This window comes from Propithecus coquereli, unplaced genomic scaffold (genome assembly GCF_000956105.1).
Source record: "Propithecus coquereli isolate 6110/MARCELLA unplaced genomic scaffold, Pcoq_1.0 Scaffold193, whole genome shotgun sequence".
Taxonomy (NCBI): Eukaryota; Metazoa; Chordata; class Mammalia; order Primates; family Indriidae; genus Propithecus; species Propithecus coquereli.
In genome coordinates, this window is record NW_012144190.1 from 121,325 (window position 1) to 137,111 (window position 15,787).

The 15,787-nt window shown below is 47.2% G+C and overlaps 2 protein-coding genes across 2 annotated transcripts in view; both read left to right on the forward strand.

The window, feature by feature from the left end:
- Positions 1 to 840: 840 nt before the first annotated feature.
- LOC105809396 (natural cytotoxicity triggering receptor 1-like) overlaps positions 841 to 15,787 on the forward strand; it is a 58,128-nt gene continuing 43,181 nt past the window's right edge. The window contains exons 1-9 of the mRNA XM_012643191.1: positions 841 to 978; positions 1,189 to 1,224; positions 2,041 to 2,325; positions 3,610 to 3,915; positions 5,211 to 5,504; positions 6,089 to 6,139; positions 8,464 to 8,568; positions 9,034 to 9,086; positions 9,186 to 9,332. Of these exons, the coding sequence (XP_012498645.1) occupies positions 867 to 978; positions 1,189 to 1,224; positions 2,041 to 2,325; positions 3,610 to 3,915; positions 5,211 to 5,504; positions 6,089 to 6,139; positions 8,464 to 8,568; positions 9,034 to 9,086; positions 9,186 to 9,332 (1,389 nt within the window). The 5' untranslated portion in view covers positions 841 to 866. Of the gene's footprint in view, positions 979 to 1,188; positions 1,225 to 2,040; positions 2,326 to 3,609; positions 3,916 to 5,210; positions 5,505 to 6,088; positions 6,140 to 8,463; positions 8,569 to 9,033; positions 9,087 to 9,185 lie in introns of the transcript that reaches the window.
- Positions 12,973 to 15,787, forward strand: part of LOC105809228 (immunoglobulin alpha Fc receptor-like) — a 9,047-nt gene continuing 6,232 nt past the window's right edge. Inside the window, exons 1-2 of the mRNA XM_012642982.1 lie at positions 12,973 to 13,021; positions 13,463 to 13,498. Coding sequence (XP_012498436.1) covers positions 12,985 to 13,021; positions 13,463 to 13,498 — 73 coding nt within the window. The 5' untranslated portion in view covers positions 12,973 to 12,984. The remainder of the gene's footprint in view (positions 13,022 to 13,462; positions 13,499 to 15,787) is intronic.

Below are 15,787 nucleotides of genomic sequence, written 5' to 3' on the forward strand. Positions count from 1 at the left end.
CCGGGCGCAGTGGCTCACGCCTGTAATCCTAGCACTCCGGGAGGCCGAGGTGGGAGGATCGTCTGAGCTCAAGAGTTCGAGACCAGCCTGAGCAAGAGCGAGACCCGTCTCTGCTAAAAATAGAAATAAATTAGCTGGACAACTAAAAAATATATAGAAAGAATTAGCTGGGCATGCCTGTAATCCCAGCTACTCGGGAGGCTGAGGCAGGAGGATTGCTTGAGCCCAGGAGTTTGAGGTTGCTGTGAGCTAGGCTGACTCCACGGCACTCTAGCCCAGGCAACAGAGCGAGACTCTCTCTCAAAAGAAAAAAAAAAAGAGAGAGAAACAGAGAGAGAGAACAATGAGTTTAGACTCAGGTCACAAGACAAATTCTAATAAAACTACAAGATGCAAAATTTACATGTTGTGTTTTTGCTAATAAAGTGGAATTCTATGATTATAAACAACTGCATAATCCTACTACTGGAAATTTAAATAATTTTAATTGGTTCTTGCTCAATCTATAACAGAAATACCAACACGGAAAGGTATGATGATTTCTTTGTCACAATTGCTCTTATAATGTTAAAAATACCTGCCAGATATATTGTAAACGACACATGAAGAAGAGTTTGATTCTCAAATAAAAACAACAGAAACGCATCAACGGCCTTCACTGTGAATGCACAATTGGATCAGTCTGAGTCGGAGGGATTGTGTTTCAAGTCCGGCCACAGTAAATGATGTGAAGTGACAATTCTAGTCTGAGCAATTTCCAGGAAGCCACATTCCCCCATTGGCTGGACACCCACCCCCAGTCTCACACAGGGTAGAAAGAGCCTACATGTGTCACCTTCCCATGCTGTGGTCAGCTTGCAGACTGCATGAGCTGGGCCCCCGCACAACATCCTGTGCATTGCCAGCATCACTGGGGCGGTGCTCCCAACAGCAGAAGCAGCACCATGTCACCCACGTTCGTCAGTCTGGAGTGTCTTGGTGAGTCCTGGAAGGGGATGGAGGGAGGGAACCCCACGGCAGAGACATTGACCCAGAGGCTGGGTCTCTCCACTGCGGGAACCCTACTTCCCTGGGGGCCATTGGGCACTGAGGGCTGTCTGTGTTTAGCCCAGCACGGCCCAGGCCGGGCAGGAGGAGGAGGCCAGGTCGGTGTGGAGAAGGATTGTCCATCAGGTTCTTTCTTTCCAGGGTTCTTCTTGGTCCAGGGGATCTGGGCACATGCGGGTGAGTCCTTCCCCAAACCTCGGGTTGCCATCCAGCCCGTGTAAGAGAATTTTCTCATCACAGAAGGGCAGGCAGCACAGGAAGTGGGGTCAATGGTGTGACCATGGGAAGCCCTGTGGGTGAATCTTTTGCGAGTGAGAAAAGGGGGGCCCTGGGACACCTGGCCCCCATTCTGTTCTGGAGACCCTCCCCAGCCATTCTTACCCTTGGGCGAGCCAAGCTCTGTGGGCCCCTGGAGGAGATCATGGCACTCTGAGCTGGGGCACCTGGGGAGGAAGTGGTGTCACCTGGGGAGGAACCGGAGGCAGCAGTGCTGGGATAAGCCCACCCCTCTGAAGGGGATGGTAACTAACGTTCTCCATGTTCCCCAGCACTTCCACGGCGACAGGAGCTGCGCAGGCGGCTGCTGTCCTTCTACCAGGGCACGTGGGGGAACCACGTGCCAGGGCCCCTGAAAGTCCAAATACTCTGATGAAGGCTCAGTTGCTCGATGCGATTCACCTGCTGGCTGACGTTATTTCACTCACATAGATCTTACTCTCTATTCCATGTCTCCGAGTTGTTTCATGGAACTGATTTTACATTGTTAAAATCTAGTAATAGTCCCTCATTCGGTACTTGCTCAAAATACCCAGCCGACACTTTTGTTGTGGGAAGACATGTCGTGAGGATGCGGTGGCGCGTCCTCCCCGTGGCCCTGGGACCCCGGGTTTGGAAAGAAGCCTTAGGAACATGTTGAGGGTGGGGAGCCCCTGAGCATGGGGGCGGCGGCGGCTCCACATTTTCCTCTCCATGTCTCGCCTCCCGCTCCCCCAGGTGGTCACCACAAGCCCTCCCTGTCTGCCCGGCCAAGCCCTGTGGTGCCTCAAGGAAATCACGTGAGTCTTCGGTGTCACTCTCATCCTGGGTTTAACATGTTCAGGCTGTACAAGGAAGACGGGGCCCACGTCCCTGAGCTCCGGAGCAGAATATTCCAGAGCAACTTCCTCATGGGGCCTGTGACCGCAACACACGCAGGGACCTACAGATGTCATGGATTTTACCTTTCCTCCACCTCTATGTGGTCAGCACTCAGCGACCCCCTGGTGATCGTGGTCACAGGTCAGAGGGCTCCTGTCCGGGGTGGTTTTCACTGTGTCGACATCCTCCATCCCAGAGTTTCTGGTGGGCGTGTCAGTCAGGGTCCAGTGGGAAGAACAGAAACCTCTCCACGTACATTGGATAAAGGGGGTCGGTACAGGGAATTGGGCATGGTGGTGGGCACGATAATGGTCCCCAATGATGTGCTTATCAAAACACCCGAATCTGGGAATACGTTAGGTCACATTTCCAGGGCAATGAAGGCTGAAAACAGAATGGAAGTTGTTAGTCAGTCAACCTCAGGGTGGGGCAACTACTCTGGATTATTAGGGTGGGCTCAGTGTGGCCACAAGGGCCACTTGAGAGGAAGAGGAAGCAGTGGGGTGGGGTCAGAGCAATGCAGCAGGAGAGACCCCACCAGCCACCCTGGCTTTGAAGGTGGAGGAAGCGCCCGGAGCCAAGGAGCAAAGGTGACTTTTAGCAGCTGAAAACGTCAAAAGAACGGATTCTCCCCGAGTCTCCAGAAAGAGCACAGCCCTTCAGACACCTTTGTTCACACCAGTGAGACGCTTCCAGACTTCTGACCTCCAGAAGGGCAGATAGTAAAAGGGTTCCCTTCTGCCACCACGTTTGTGAGAGCTTGTTACAGCAGCAACAGGAAACTAGTAAAAGCGTCTCCAGGTCAAGGGCAAATTAAGAAGCCAAGAGGGGAGGTGGGGCAGGGCAGGATGCTGACGCCAGCACCAGGCTGGACCCACACAGGGAGGGGCCGGTGCTCCTGCAGCCAGACTCAGGGCCACCCCAGGGAAACCGGGACCACAGAGAAGGCACAGGCACGGTGGGAGATGACCCTCAATCCCCTACAGGAATAGGTTGGGTAAACGTGGGGAAGTTCCCTGTTACCTGCCTTGTTGACTAGCTCTTACCTCTTGCCAAGGATTCCAATTTGTCCAGAGGCGCTGGAGCCAGGCTGGTAAGAGCCTGGAAATGCAGCCTGTAGTGGCCCCTCTTCTCTCCCGCCTTAGAAGGTAGGAGAGAGATTGGCGGGAAACAGACACAACAGCCAAAGGGCCAAAGAGGAGCACAGCGGGAACAGAGTCTGGTGCTACTTGAGACAAAGCAGCAGAGACAAGTCCGGGGGGAGATGGAGGGAACTACACAGAGGGGACACAAACACGGGAAAGGACACGGACACACAGGGAGGAAGGAGAGAGATGGACACAGGGACACCCTCACTCCTTCCAAGTCCCACGGACTGGAGTCACAAAGGGTGATGCCTTCTAAACTCACAATGTCTGTTCTTAGGAGTCTACAGAAAACCTTCCCTGTTGGCCCACCCAAGTCCCCTGGTGAACTCAGGAGGGAATGTGACCCTACAGTGTGTCTCAGAAATTGTCTTCGAGAGCTTCATTCTGATTCTGCACAGAGAGGGGGAAACCGAGGACCCCTTGCGCCTTGTTGGGAAGCTCCATGATGGATGCTCCCAGGCCAACTTCTCCATGGGTCCTGTGACACCTGCCCATGCAGGGACCTACAGATGCTACGGTTCTGCCAATCACTCCTCCTATGAATGGTCAGCTCCCAGTGACCCCCTGGACATCGTGATCACAGGTGAGAGTGTCCAGGCTGCCCCTCATCCTCCTTGGGATACAGACCGGATGTTCTAGCCCTTGGAAGAGCCAGGTGGTCGTGAGAAGGATGAATGTGGGATTCTTGTGGAGAGAGACAGACCTGGTGAGAGCTACACCAACAGCAGAGGCAAGGAAAAAGGAGACACAAGTGCAGACCACTGGGCATGACATCAAGGACAGGTACAGGCAAAGAGCAGGGAGGCAGAAATAAGGTCAAGAGTGAAGGAGGCAAACAGATATGCACATATCAGAGAGAGAGTGTCCTTCCATCCTGTCTTTGCCCAGGGACCTGGGATGGTTTAGAAGTTTGATTTCTGTTTTTCCTCCACACTCTCTTTTCAACCAGAAGAACCTAAAGACTTACCATGTACCTCACCCAAGTTTGTCCCTGTGGCCTCGAACCACGTGTCACCCACAGATGCTGTGTCTATTTTGACACCTCTTCCTTCGATGTGGTTGAGCCATAACTTGTCCCAGGATCTCATGGCACCAAGGGAAGGAGCAGGACATGAGCCGCTGTACGCTGTGTGTTCTGTGGGTCCCCACACAAAATCTGAGGCTCATGTTCCAAAGCAACCCTGAATGTTAAAGGATTACTAAGAACAAAAACCCACAGAGGGGACCAGACAGAAATAAAGTAGAGACATAGAAGAGTAGAGATGGGCACACATACAGAGGAAGAGAGAATGAGCCAGAGGAAGAGAGTTGAGAATTTCACAGACACAGAAAAAGAAAGAAATAGGGGACAGAGAAGTGGAGAGAATGATGGGATGGGGGGGGCATAGAAAACCCCTAAAAATCAGAGACCTGGGGAGAGGCACAAAGATAAACAAAGATGGGGATGTAGGGGTGGATGGCAGAAATGCCAAAAGAGGATTTTTGAAAGATATGAAGACAGAGATAGATGGCAGATAGAGAAGAAAGAAAGTAAGTAAGTTAGGGACAGGACAGAAAGTGGGAGACTCACAGTGAAAGGAAAAGAAAGACAGATTCAATCAACCAAGTCAAGGAGAGGCAGAGAGAGTAAAAAATACAAAAGGGGAAAATGTATCTGGGGATAGGGAGTGAGGTCAGAGACTTAGAGAGTCAGAGAGCAAGAGACAGAAAGTAGAAGGAGAAAAATAGACAGAAAAAGAGAGGGAGGATGGGGGAGAGGGAACGCCCACCAGCACATCAGCTCACTAGAGCTGGGAGAGCAAATTCTCCGCTCGGTAGGGAAGCACGGTGTGGTAAGGAAAAGCCTTTCTAGGTAAACTGCCTCTGTTTTTCTTCCAGGTCTACACAGGAAACCTTCCCTCTCAGTCCAGCGGGGCCCCATGGTGAGGTCAGGAGAGAACGTGACCTTGTCCTGCAGCTCCGAGATCCCATTTGACGTGTACCATCTATGCAGGGAGGGGGAGGCCTGTGGCCACAGGCTCCCTACAGTGCGGAGCCACCACGGTGCATTGGGGGCTGACTTCCCTGTGGGCCCTGCAACCTGCGGAGGGACCTACAGATGCTATGGCTCTGTCAGGGACTCTCTCTATGAGTGGTCGGCCCCGAGTGACCCCCTGTTCCTTTGTGTCACAGGTAAGGAAATCCCATACCTGTCCCATGTCTTGTGTCTCAGACCAAGTCCTAAAACCGTATCTGGGGAACATCTTGCTCATGGTGGAGCGAAACAAGCACAGAGAAATATGGAGAGAAGGAAAAAAGACTGAGTATTAGAGGTGGTATCGGAGCGTAGGATGGTAGACAGGGAAGCTCCAGATGCTCCTTCATATCGTTCGCAAATGCCCACATTAGGGGCACTTCTGTGTATCCAGGCAGGTGGAGAAAGGGGTCAGGAGAGATCCAGGAGGAGGGGAGACGAAGCTTCGTTAGGGGAGACCAGAGGTTGCAGCAGCCCCTCACCCTTACGCATTTTGCAGAGGCCCCTCCTGACCTCTCCCCTACGGAGGCCTCATCTCCAGCATCCCCTCTCCCCACTCACAGCTGGGAGTCTCAGGAAAGGAGTCCTCACCCGAAAGGACTGTGGGCAAGGGGATCCCAGGACTCCCAGGGCTCAGCATTAGATGACAAAGTGTTGGCCACGGACCAACCTCAAAGGAGTTTGAACAGGACAGAGGACAGACAGCCTTGTTTCCTCACCTCTCTCCTGTCCTGTGTTCTAGGAAACTCTTCAACTAGTCGCCCTCCCCCCACAGAACCCAGCTCCAACACTGGTGAGTCGAGGACCCCTCTTATCTCTGCTTGGATTTGAGTGCGGGTCCAGCCACTCAGTGATCTTGCGCTGGTCGGTTCCCTCGTGGACTGTCAGACTCCACAACAGCAGAAGGGGCTTGGGGCCAGCACGGGGCTCTTAATCTCCAATTTGCTGCAGCTGAGTCCTCCTCCAAGCAAGGAGGATGACAGTAAGCCTGACACCCTTCCCAGGAACAATGCAGCGTCTCTTCTGTCTCCATTCCTAACTAAAGGAGAGAGTCATGAGGGCTTGAGGGAGGGAAGGGCAGGGAATGCCTGGTGGGGGTGGGCCGGTTCTTAGAGAAGTTCCATTTGCCAGAGGATGAGCTCTTGTGTGGCAGAGCACAACCCTGGTGTCCCCAGCAGGGCAAGAGCCTTGCAGCAAGAGAGGACTGAGTTCATCCACACACGTAAGGCTTCCGTTAACTGACTCAGGCACTGTTCCAAGTGCTGGGTATGCCCTGTGCAATCATTTCCTATTGTTGCTATAATAAATTTCCATAAGACGACTGGACTAAAACAACAGTATTTAAATTATCTCACAAGTTCTGCAGGTCGGAAGTCTGAAATGGGTCTTCCTGAGCTGAAATCCAGGTGACAGCCAGGCTGCATTGCTCATGAAGATTCCAGGGGAGAACCTATTAATAATTCCTCACTTTTTCCAGCTTCTCGAGGCTCCCGCCATCCTTTGCTCATCATCCGCATCCTCCTTCCTCAAGGTCACATGTAACTCACATTGCCTCCCTGAGACGCTTCCTCCTTAATCACACCTCTTTCCCGACTCTTCCTCTGCCTTCCTCCTTCTAAGGACTTTGTGAGTCCACCCAGACAATCGAGGAAAATCTCCCTAAAATAACCCAGGATAACTTTCTTTAAGGTCAGCTGATTAGCAACTTTAATTCTTTCTCCCCATGAAATATAACATATCCACAAGTTGTGGGGATCAGGACATGGATGTTTCTGGAAAAGGGAGCATTCTTCTGTCTACTGCAAGTAGTAAACACGATGCATTTGGCGCCTGCTCTGGGGAAGCTGATATTGCAGCACAGTTCTTGGGAAGGCAGAAAATGAACGGACCAAGGGATGAGTAAACGAATATGGGAATGGATGAATGAATGGTCAGTTGCGAAGCAGCTTGCATGAAATTTGGAATAAAGTGATAGGTAGTGCTTAGTGGACAAATTAGGGTGAGCAGCAGATTTGTCACCATTTCCTGGCTATATGACATAAGACAACTCCACCTCTTTTGACTTGAATTTCACTTTTTTTCCTTTTATTGGAGAATGTATTAATAATTTGTTTGATTCAAGGGTGTTGCGGATGCAGCATTTGTGAAGCAGGTTCACTGTGCGCTGGTGTCAGTCCCAGGGGAGGACTCCGAACGCCTCACACACTGCACCTTGGGCTGTGCCAGTCCTGTCACCTGCACACATCCGATGAGACACAACACCACACACAAGTTACATAGGCAGGTTTATTACTTACAGATAAGCGGAGAGGGAACACAAAAGGCAAGCTTCATGGCGAGCCAGCCCCCACGGCTCAGGAAAGCTGCCCAGGGCAGATGGAGTCAGCCCATTTGCACCACAACTGAGGGAACCTAGATGGCAGCCTGCCCTGGGTTTTGTACCCTAGAGCTCCATGAACCACTGAGTTAAAGCATCGTGGGACACCCTGTTCTACGAAGGAAAGGAACAGAGGCCAGGTTGTCCTGGTCAGTCCCACCTTATCGCAGGAGGTTGTTGTCTTGGTCCGTTTGTGTGGCTATAAAGGAATACCTGAGCCTGGGTAATTTATCTGAGTCTGATGAAGCCCCTGGCTGCTTCCACTCATGGTAGGAGGAGAAGGGGAGCTGATATATGCAGAGATCACAGAGATCAGCAAGAGAGGAAGCAAGAGAGAGAGCAGGGAGGTGCCAGGCTCTTTTAACAACCAGCTTTCATGGTAACTAATAGAAGGAAAACTCACTCATCACCACCCTCATGAGGGCATTAATCTCTTCATGAAAGATCCATCCCCATGCCCCAAACACCTTCCACTGGGCCAGATCTCCCACATCAGGGATCAAATTTCAACATGAGGTTTGGAGGCGACAAACATCCAAACTATAGCAGTTCTAGTGTGGCACATTCTACAGTTATCCTGAGATCTACAAGCAAGAAAGAGAGAAAAGGTTGGGTTATTGGCCAACTGGGAACTTGTCCTAAAAAGGTATTGTATGTAATTACCTGACAATAAGTGGGATGCAATGCATAAAGGGGAGCTGCTATGATTTGCCTCTTATTGGAGTTACATCTTCCTCCAGGTGACCTGTGGCACCTGCATGCTCTGATCTGGCCCTCAGTGGTCATCGTCCTCCTTGCCATCCTCCTCTTCTTCCTCATCCATCGCAGGTGCTCTGCTCAGAAGAGTAAGTCTCAGGAAGAAGAGGCCAGGGACATCTGAGCAGCATGGGGAACTGGGGTGGGCGTACACAGGTGTGTGTTCTCCGTTTGCTGGAGGACACCTGGTCCCAGGCAGAAGCCACAGAGGTAGGACTTTCTAGAGAGAACCCCAGGGCCCCCCGCCCCCTTCCACAGCTCACAGCCCATTGTCTAATCATTCTTCACTGTGTCCTCACATCCAGTGCAGCCACGGATATCTAGGAGAATATTCCGCAAAAGGGAGAGAGCAGGAGAGAGAATCAGTGGGCTGCAAACGGGGAGCGATTAGTGGGATGGGTCCCTGAACTCACAGAAGTAGAAGACGTGATTCTGCTTTTTGGCAGAAGAGCAATCACAGCCACCCAGGACATCTCTCTGTGTGTTGATATCTGCATATGAATGAGGAACGGGAGTTCCCTGTGAGGTGTGTCGATGACTTCTGTCCCCTACAGGTGCTGCTACGATGGACAGAGAGCCCGAGGTGGACAGAACAGGGAACTGGGAGGTGGGTTCTCCTCAGCCCAGCCTCTTCAATAAATCTGTATTTCCTATGGTCCCGGGGAAGGTGTGCACTCGCTCTGACTGCACATTTCCCTCTTTCCAGGACTCCAATGGACAAGACCCAGAGGAAGTGACATACGCACAGTTGGATCATCAGATTTTCACACAGAAGAAAATCACTCCCACTTCCCAGAGGCCCAAGGAACCCTCAGTGGACACCACTGTGTACGTGGAACTCGCAAAATGCTAAGCCTGGATCGAGGGTTGTCTCCTGTCCCATGAGAGCATGCACAGAAAGACCTTGAGGTCTTCCATGGAGGCCACAGCTCTTTCTCAAACCCAGCTTGACAGCGCCAAGGTAACAACAGCCAGAATCTGAAGACAAAACTCTTCATCTTTGGCCAATCCTGTTCATCACGACAGGAGTCTGAACATGGCTCTCTCCTGCTGACAAACTTCCATGGTCCCAATAGTCTACTGGAGAGAAAACAAAGTCCTTTGATTAGCTCTTAATTCTCTATTTTACTTGTCCCTTGCCAATCTCCACAACCTAACTGGCTGTACTATCTAGTCCTCCTTGAAGTTAACCACACTGAGTAATTCACAATTTTATACAGGCAAAATGCTCACTCCTAACACTGGACTTAAACACATTCTAGTCTGCCTTCCCTGAATGCTATTTTTCAGTCTTCTGTCACCAGGAACATGTCTGTATTTTTTTACTATTTCACTGTAGACCTCTCGTCTTCAAAGAAACATTTTCTCACCTCTTGCTTTAGGTAAGGTGCCTCTCTTTTGCCTACAGTTTTTACGTGTTACTATTACTATGTACATATTACCCCAAATGTCTCCACTGGGTTCTCATCTCTGGGCTGTGAGCTTCTTGAAGTAGGACGGAGTCTGATTTGTCTCTGGGACGTAAGTTTCCATCCAAGGATGCAGCGCATTAAGAGGCTTCAGGGATCACTTGCCAAATAAGCAAGTGAAGATTCTTAGTGTTTGCGGGAAAAGCGACTGAGTTTTAGAGGAGACACTTGCAGGGTCATTCATTGTAATTGTTTCCATCTCCATGAGGTCATATATCAAAGCATCATGTCGTACATTATAAATATACAGTCAATCCTTTACATCTGTGAGTTGCATCTATAGATCCAACCAACTACACATCAAAAATATTCAGAAAAAATTTACAACATTCCAAAAACCAAAACTTGAATTTGCCACGTGCCAAGTACTATATTGATTCCATGCAAACGAAGTGATATGGAGGCATTGTATCAAGTATTATGAATAACCTAGAGATGATTTAAAGTATACAGGAAGATATGGGTAGATTATATGAAAAATACTGTGCAATTTTACATAAGAGATGTAAGTATCTGCAGATTGTGGCATCTGAGGGAGGTTCTGAAACAAATCCATGGATACCGAGGGATGACTATGTGCAATTTTTATTTGTGAATTAAAAAAGTAAATATAAAAAGAATTTAAATGATATGATAAAAATAAAAACTTCTTGTACGGTGTGACAATGGATGTAGATTTCTTTTTTTCCCTACACATAACCCTTTGGCCCAATGCCATTTATTGAAAAGACATTCCATTCCACCTTAAACCACACTGAAGCCATTTTCAAATACAAAGTGATTGTATATATACATGGGTGTATTTGTGTTTGTTTTTTATATTTTTTTCCATTTATTATCTGTGTATATTTATGGATACTAGTGTAATTTTGCTACATTGATATATTGCGTTGTGGTGAAGTCAGGGCCTTCAGTGCATACGTCACTGAAGCAAAGCACATTGTACCCACCAAGCAACCTGCCATCATCCACCCTCCTCCAAACACCCCCCACCCCTCCAAGTCTCCATTGTCCATCATTCCACACTCCGCTTCCATGTGTACACATTATTTAGCTCCCACTTCTAAGTGAGAAACATGTGTTACTTGCTTTTCTGTGTCTGTGTTGTTTCACTTAAAATAATGGCCTCCAGTTCCATCCATGTTGCTGCAAAGGACATGATTTCATTCTTTCTTATGGCTGAATAGTATTTCATTGTGCATATATACCACATTTTCTTTATCCAATCTTCCATTGATGGACACTTAGATTGATTCCATATCTTTGCTCTTGTGAATAATGCTGCGATAAACATAAGAGTGTCAGTATCATTTTTTATGTTAATATCTTTTCCTTTGGGCAGATATACAGTAGTGGGATTGCTGGATTGAAATGTATGTTTATTTTTAGTTCTTTGAGAAATCCCCATATTGTTTTCCATAGAGGTTGCACTAGTTTACATTCCCACCAACAGTTTATAAGATTTCCCATTTCTCCACATATTCACCAACATCTGTTATTTTTTTTCTTTTTAAAAATAGACATTTTGATAGGTGTAAGATGATATCTAATTGTGGTTTTAATTTGCTTTTCTCTGATGATTAGTGATGTTGAACGTTTTTTCATACGCTTGTTGGCCACTTGTCTTCTTTTGAAAAACATCTATTCATTTCCTTTGCCCAGTTTTTAATGGTGTGATTTGGGGAGTTTTTTGTTGAGTTGTTTGAGTTCCTTATAAGTTCTGGATATTAGTCACCTGTTGGATGTATAGTTTGCAAATATTTTCTCCAATTCCCCAGGTTTTCTGTTCACTCCACAGATTATTTCTTTTGCTGTGTAGAAGCTTTGTAGTTTAAATAAGTCCCATTTGTCTATTTTTTTGTTTTTGTTGCCTATGCTTTTGAGGTCTCAGTCATGAATTCTTTGCCTAGACCAATGTCCAAAAGAGTTTCCCCTAGGTTTTCTCCTAGTATTTTTATAGTTTCAGGTCTTACACTCAAGCCTTTAATTCATCTTGAGTTAATTTTTGTATATAGTGAGAGATAGGGACCCAGTTTCATTCTTCTGCATATGGCAATCCAATTTTCCCAGCAGTATTTATTGAAAAGGGTGTCCTTCACCAGTGTATGTTCTTGTCAAATTTGTCAAAGATCAGTTGGCTATAAGTATATGGTTTTATTTCTGGGTTCCCTATCTTTTGTTCCATTGATCTATGTGGTCTATTTTTATATCAGTACCATGCTGTTTTTGTTATGGTAGCCTTGTAGTATAATTTGAAGTCAGGCAATGTGATGTTTCCAGCTTTGTTCTTTTTTTTTTCTGCCTTTTTTATTTTTTTTGATACAGAGTCTCACTTTGTTGCCTGAGCTAGAATGCCATGGTATCAGCCTCCTCAAACTCCTGGGCTCAAGCAATCCTCCTGCCTCAGCCTCCCAAGTAGCTGGGACTATAGGTGTTTGCCACCATGTCCAGCTAATTTTTTCTTTTTCCTTTTTTTTTTTAGTTGTCCAGCTAATTTCTGCCCTCCCCCCAGCCCCGCTATTTTTTAGTAGAGATGGGTCTCTCTCATGCTCAGGCTGCTCTGGAACTGCTGACCTCAAGTGATCCTCCCACCTCAGCCTCCCACAGTGCTAGGATTACAGGTGTGAGTCACCGCTTCCGGCTGACTGATGGTTCAATGAAGAAAATCTCTATCTATATGGTATCCACCTTGTATTCCATCCCAGGCCTTTCCATATGGATGTGGGATCTGGTTCAAAGATGGATTTGGACACCATTAGATACTGGTTTGAGAGAAACACTTGTGTCTCATCTGAAACATAAAGAGAAATATAGGTCTTCTCTTGGAGAACAACCCAGAATAACCCAAGGGCAAACCAGAATTAAGTTGTTTGGGAAGTAACTGTTCTTATATCTATGGGGCAACAGATGTAGAAATTCTCTGATGAGGGACTCTTGATGTCATACTTCCTGTGGATCTTACTGTCTTGTGAGTATCTGTCATCCTGCTAATGTACACCAACAGTAGGCTAACCAGGCCGAGACTGTGTCAGCATCATGGCCTGCAAAGATACCACCATCCTCCTCTGTCTTGGTGAGTTCAGAAATAAAAGTGGGTTGGAGGGGAGGATTGGAGGATCTCCAAACAATCAGAGTCTCTCTTAGCATGAGGACTCAGTGATTTTAGTGGCTACCAAAGACATTCTTACCTCCTTACTGGAGAGACAGTCTTTGCCCAGATAGCTATAACTCTGCCTTTGCCCAAGTCCAAGCTAGTTTGTGAGTCTCAGTTGTTTCTATTTAATCCATGACATGCTTTCTGGAATCCACGATTCCAGAGTTCCTATAAAGGAGAGACTCAGAGGCTAGAATCCAGAAGATAAAATTAAAAGATGAGCCTCAAAACTGTTCTTGCTGTGGAAAAAAAATAATGCGTGTGAACCCCATGTTATTCTCCATGTCCATATGTGCAGTGATTCATAATAGAGGCTGGAAACTGGACGGTTGATTTTTTTCATGAATCTGTCTCTTCCAGTACTCTGTCTGGGCCAGACGATTCAAGCACAGGAAGGTAAGTGTCCCTTAAATCTTCCCCAGCCCCTTAGACCCTCATGGAAGCTCTGGGTTAGAAGGACTAGGGGGATGGTCTGACGCCCAGACAGATTCCACTTTCATTCTCCACTCTGGTTGTCTCTGCCGTGTTTCCCTTGCATAATTTCTATCTCACTTTGGTATCTCCAGGCCCTTCAGACTCATTAACGCTCAGACCTGGATTCCTTTGCCTCTCTGTTGGACTGTCCACAAAAGATGAAATCATTTACCAAATGCATGCAGCTGCAAGAATGAGGAAGTCAGGACTCCTCTTTGTCCAGCTTCCTTCCCTATTGTCGAAGCTATTTTGTTTTCACAACCTGATTTCACCAGTCTATTCACTTCGCTTCATTCAAAGCTGCCTCAGTCCAGCCCTGCTGCATGTTCTGTGTATTCCACAGTGCTGCCACAGTAGTATGCAAGGGGTGGTACTAAAGTACAACTACATACTCTACCACCCCAGCTCCTGCCTTGGCCTCCTACTGGGTGTGAGCCCCATGTCCACTGTGTCCTCTCTCTTCCAGCTCTAAAGAATGTAGTCTGAATTTTTTATGTCTTTAAAATGCAAATACGTTTATCTCTCTCTTAAAACTCCTCAATAGTCTCTCTTGAGATAAGCCCACCAACCTCCTCAGGCCTACCAGTCCCTGCCCACCCTGGTTCGTGTCTACTCTCTCAATACATCTTCCACTCTCCCTCTGAGCCTCTGAGCCTCACCCACATTGGCCTTAATTTAGTTTCTCCTTGTCTCATTATACATTACTGAATCAGGGCCTTTCTTCCCATTTCTCCTTCTATCTGCAATGCTCCAACCCTACCTATCCACATTGCCTAGGCAATTCCTATTCATCCTCACATACCACCTGAACTTCCATGCCTGTTATCAGATCTCCAAGGTCTATGTCTTTATACTGCAGACCACATATCTACAATTATATACTTGTGCATTTTCAATTAATATCTGAAATTTCCATATTATCGTTGCCTCGAAGACATTAACCAAAGTCAGGGTTTCTCAACCTTGTCATTATTGGCATTTGGGACCAATCCTTTGTTGATGGGGGGCTGTCCTTTGCATTGCAGGATGTTTAGCAACATCCCTGGCCTCTACCCACTAGATGCCAACAGTACCTACCACTCCAGTTGTGACAACAAAAAATGTCTCCAGACATTGACCAAAGTCCTCTGTAAGGAACAATTATCTCCTGCTGAGAACCACTGGTTTAGGTGACGATAGCAGATTAACATTAACATGTCTGCACATGCTTTGGAACAACAAAGGCATGGATGTGTTGTTTGGTGAATGGCCAACTCCCCTTTTATCCCCCTTCACAGAGCTGTAGTTGAACAGGTTACTGTCAGGTCTAAAATAGATGCAAAATCATTTGCTGAAAGTTAGTTGGCATGAATGTATCAAAGCCAGGAAGCTAACCAGCACTTTCTTGCCTTCCAAAACCTTTGCAAATACCCTTCTGTCCTAAATCCTGCTCCTGGAACTGTTCAGTTTCCAGATCCATCTTCTGGCCCTATCCCACAGAACAAACCATCATGTTTGTCAGCAGCTTGTGTTAGTTATCCCTCACATTGAATTCTCTGGCAGCTCTGGGATACAGAGCTCTCCCCGTCTTCAGAGAACAGAGCTCAGAACCAGGAGTGAGATTCCCAGTTTCCAAACCAGGCTTGGCCAGTCTTCAGTTTGTGGTCTTAAGAAACTGACATGGTTTCTCCAAGCCTCAGCAGTCTCACTTCGGAGTGGAGAACAGAATTGGGCATTGGTGAAGACTACCATGCAAACAAAGCACCAAGCAAACTTCATGGCAGATTAGTGGTAGCCAGGGGCTGGGGGAGGAGAGAACGAGGGGTGACAGCTTAATAGGCATGGGGTGCCCTTTGGGGGTGATGAAGATGGAACTAGACAGACATGCTGATTGCACAACATTGTGAATGTACTAAATGCCACTGAAACATACACTTTAAAAATGGTTAATTTTATGTTATATGAATTTCACCTCAATTTAAAAAAGTACATAAAAAGGAATTTTGTTCCTCAAAAATCTAAACATGGAATTACCATATAATCCATCAATGCCACTCCTACATATATACCAAAAGAATTGAAAGCAGGAACTCAAGCAGATACTTTACACCAATATTCATAGCAGCATTATTCACAATAGTCAAATACCCACGGACAGATGAATGGATAAACAAAAAGTGGTGTATATAAACAACGGAATATTATTCAGCCATTAAAAGGAATGGACCGGGC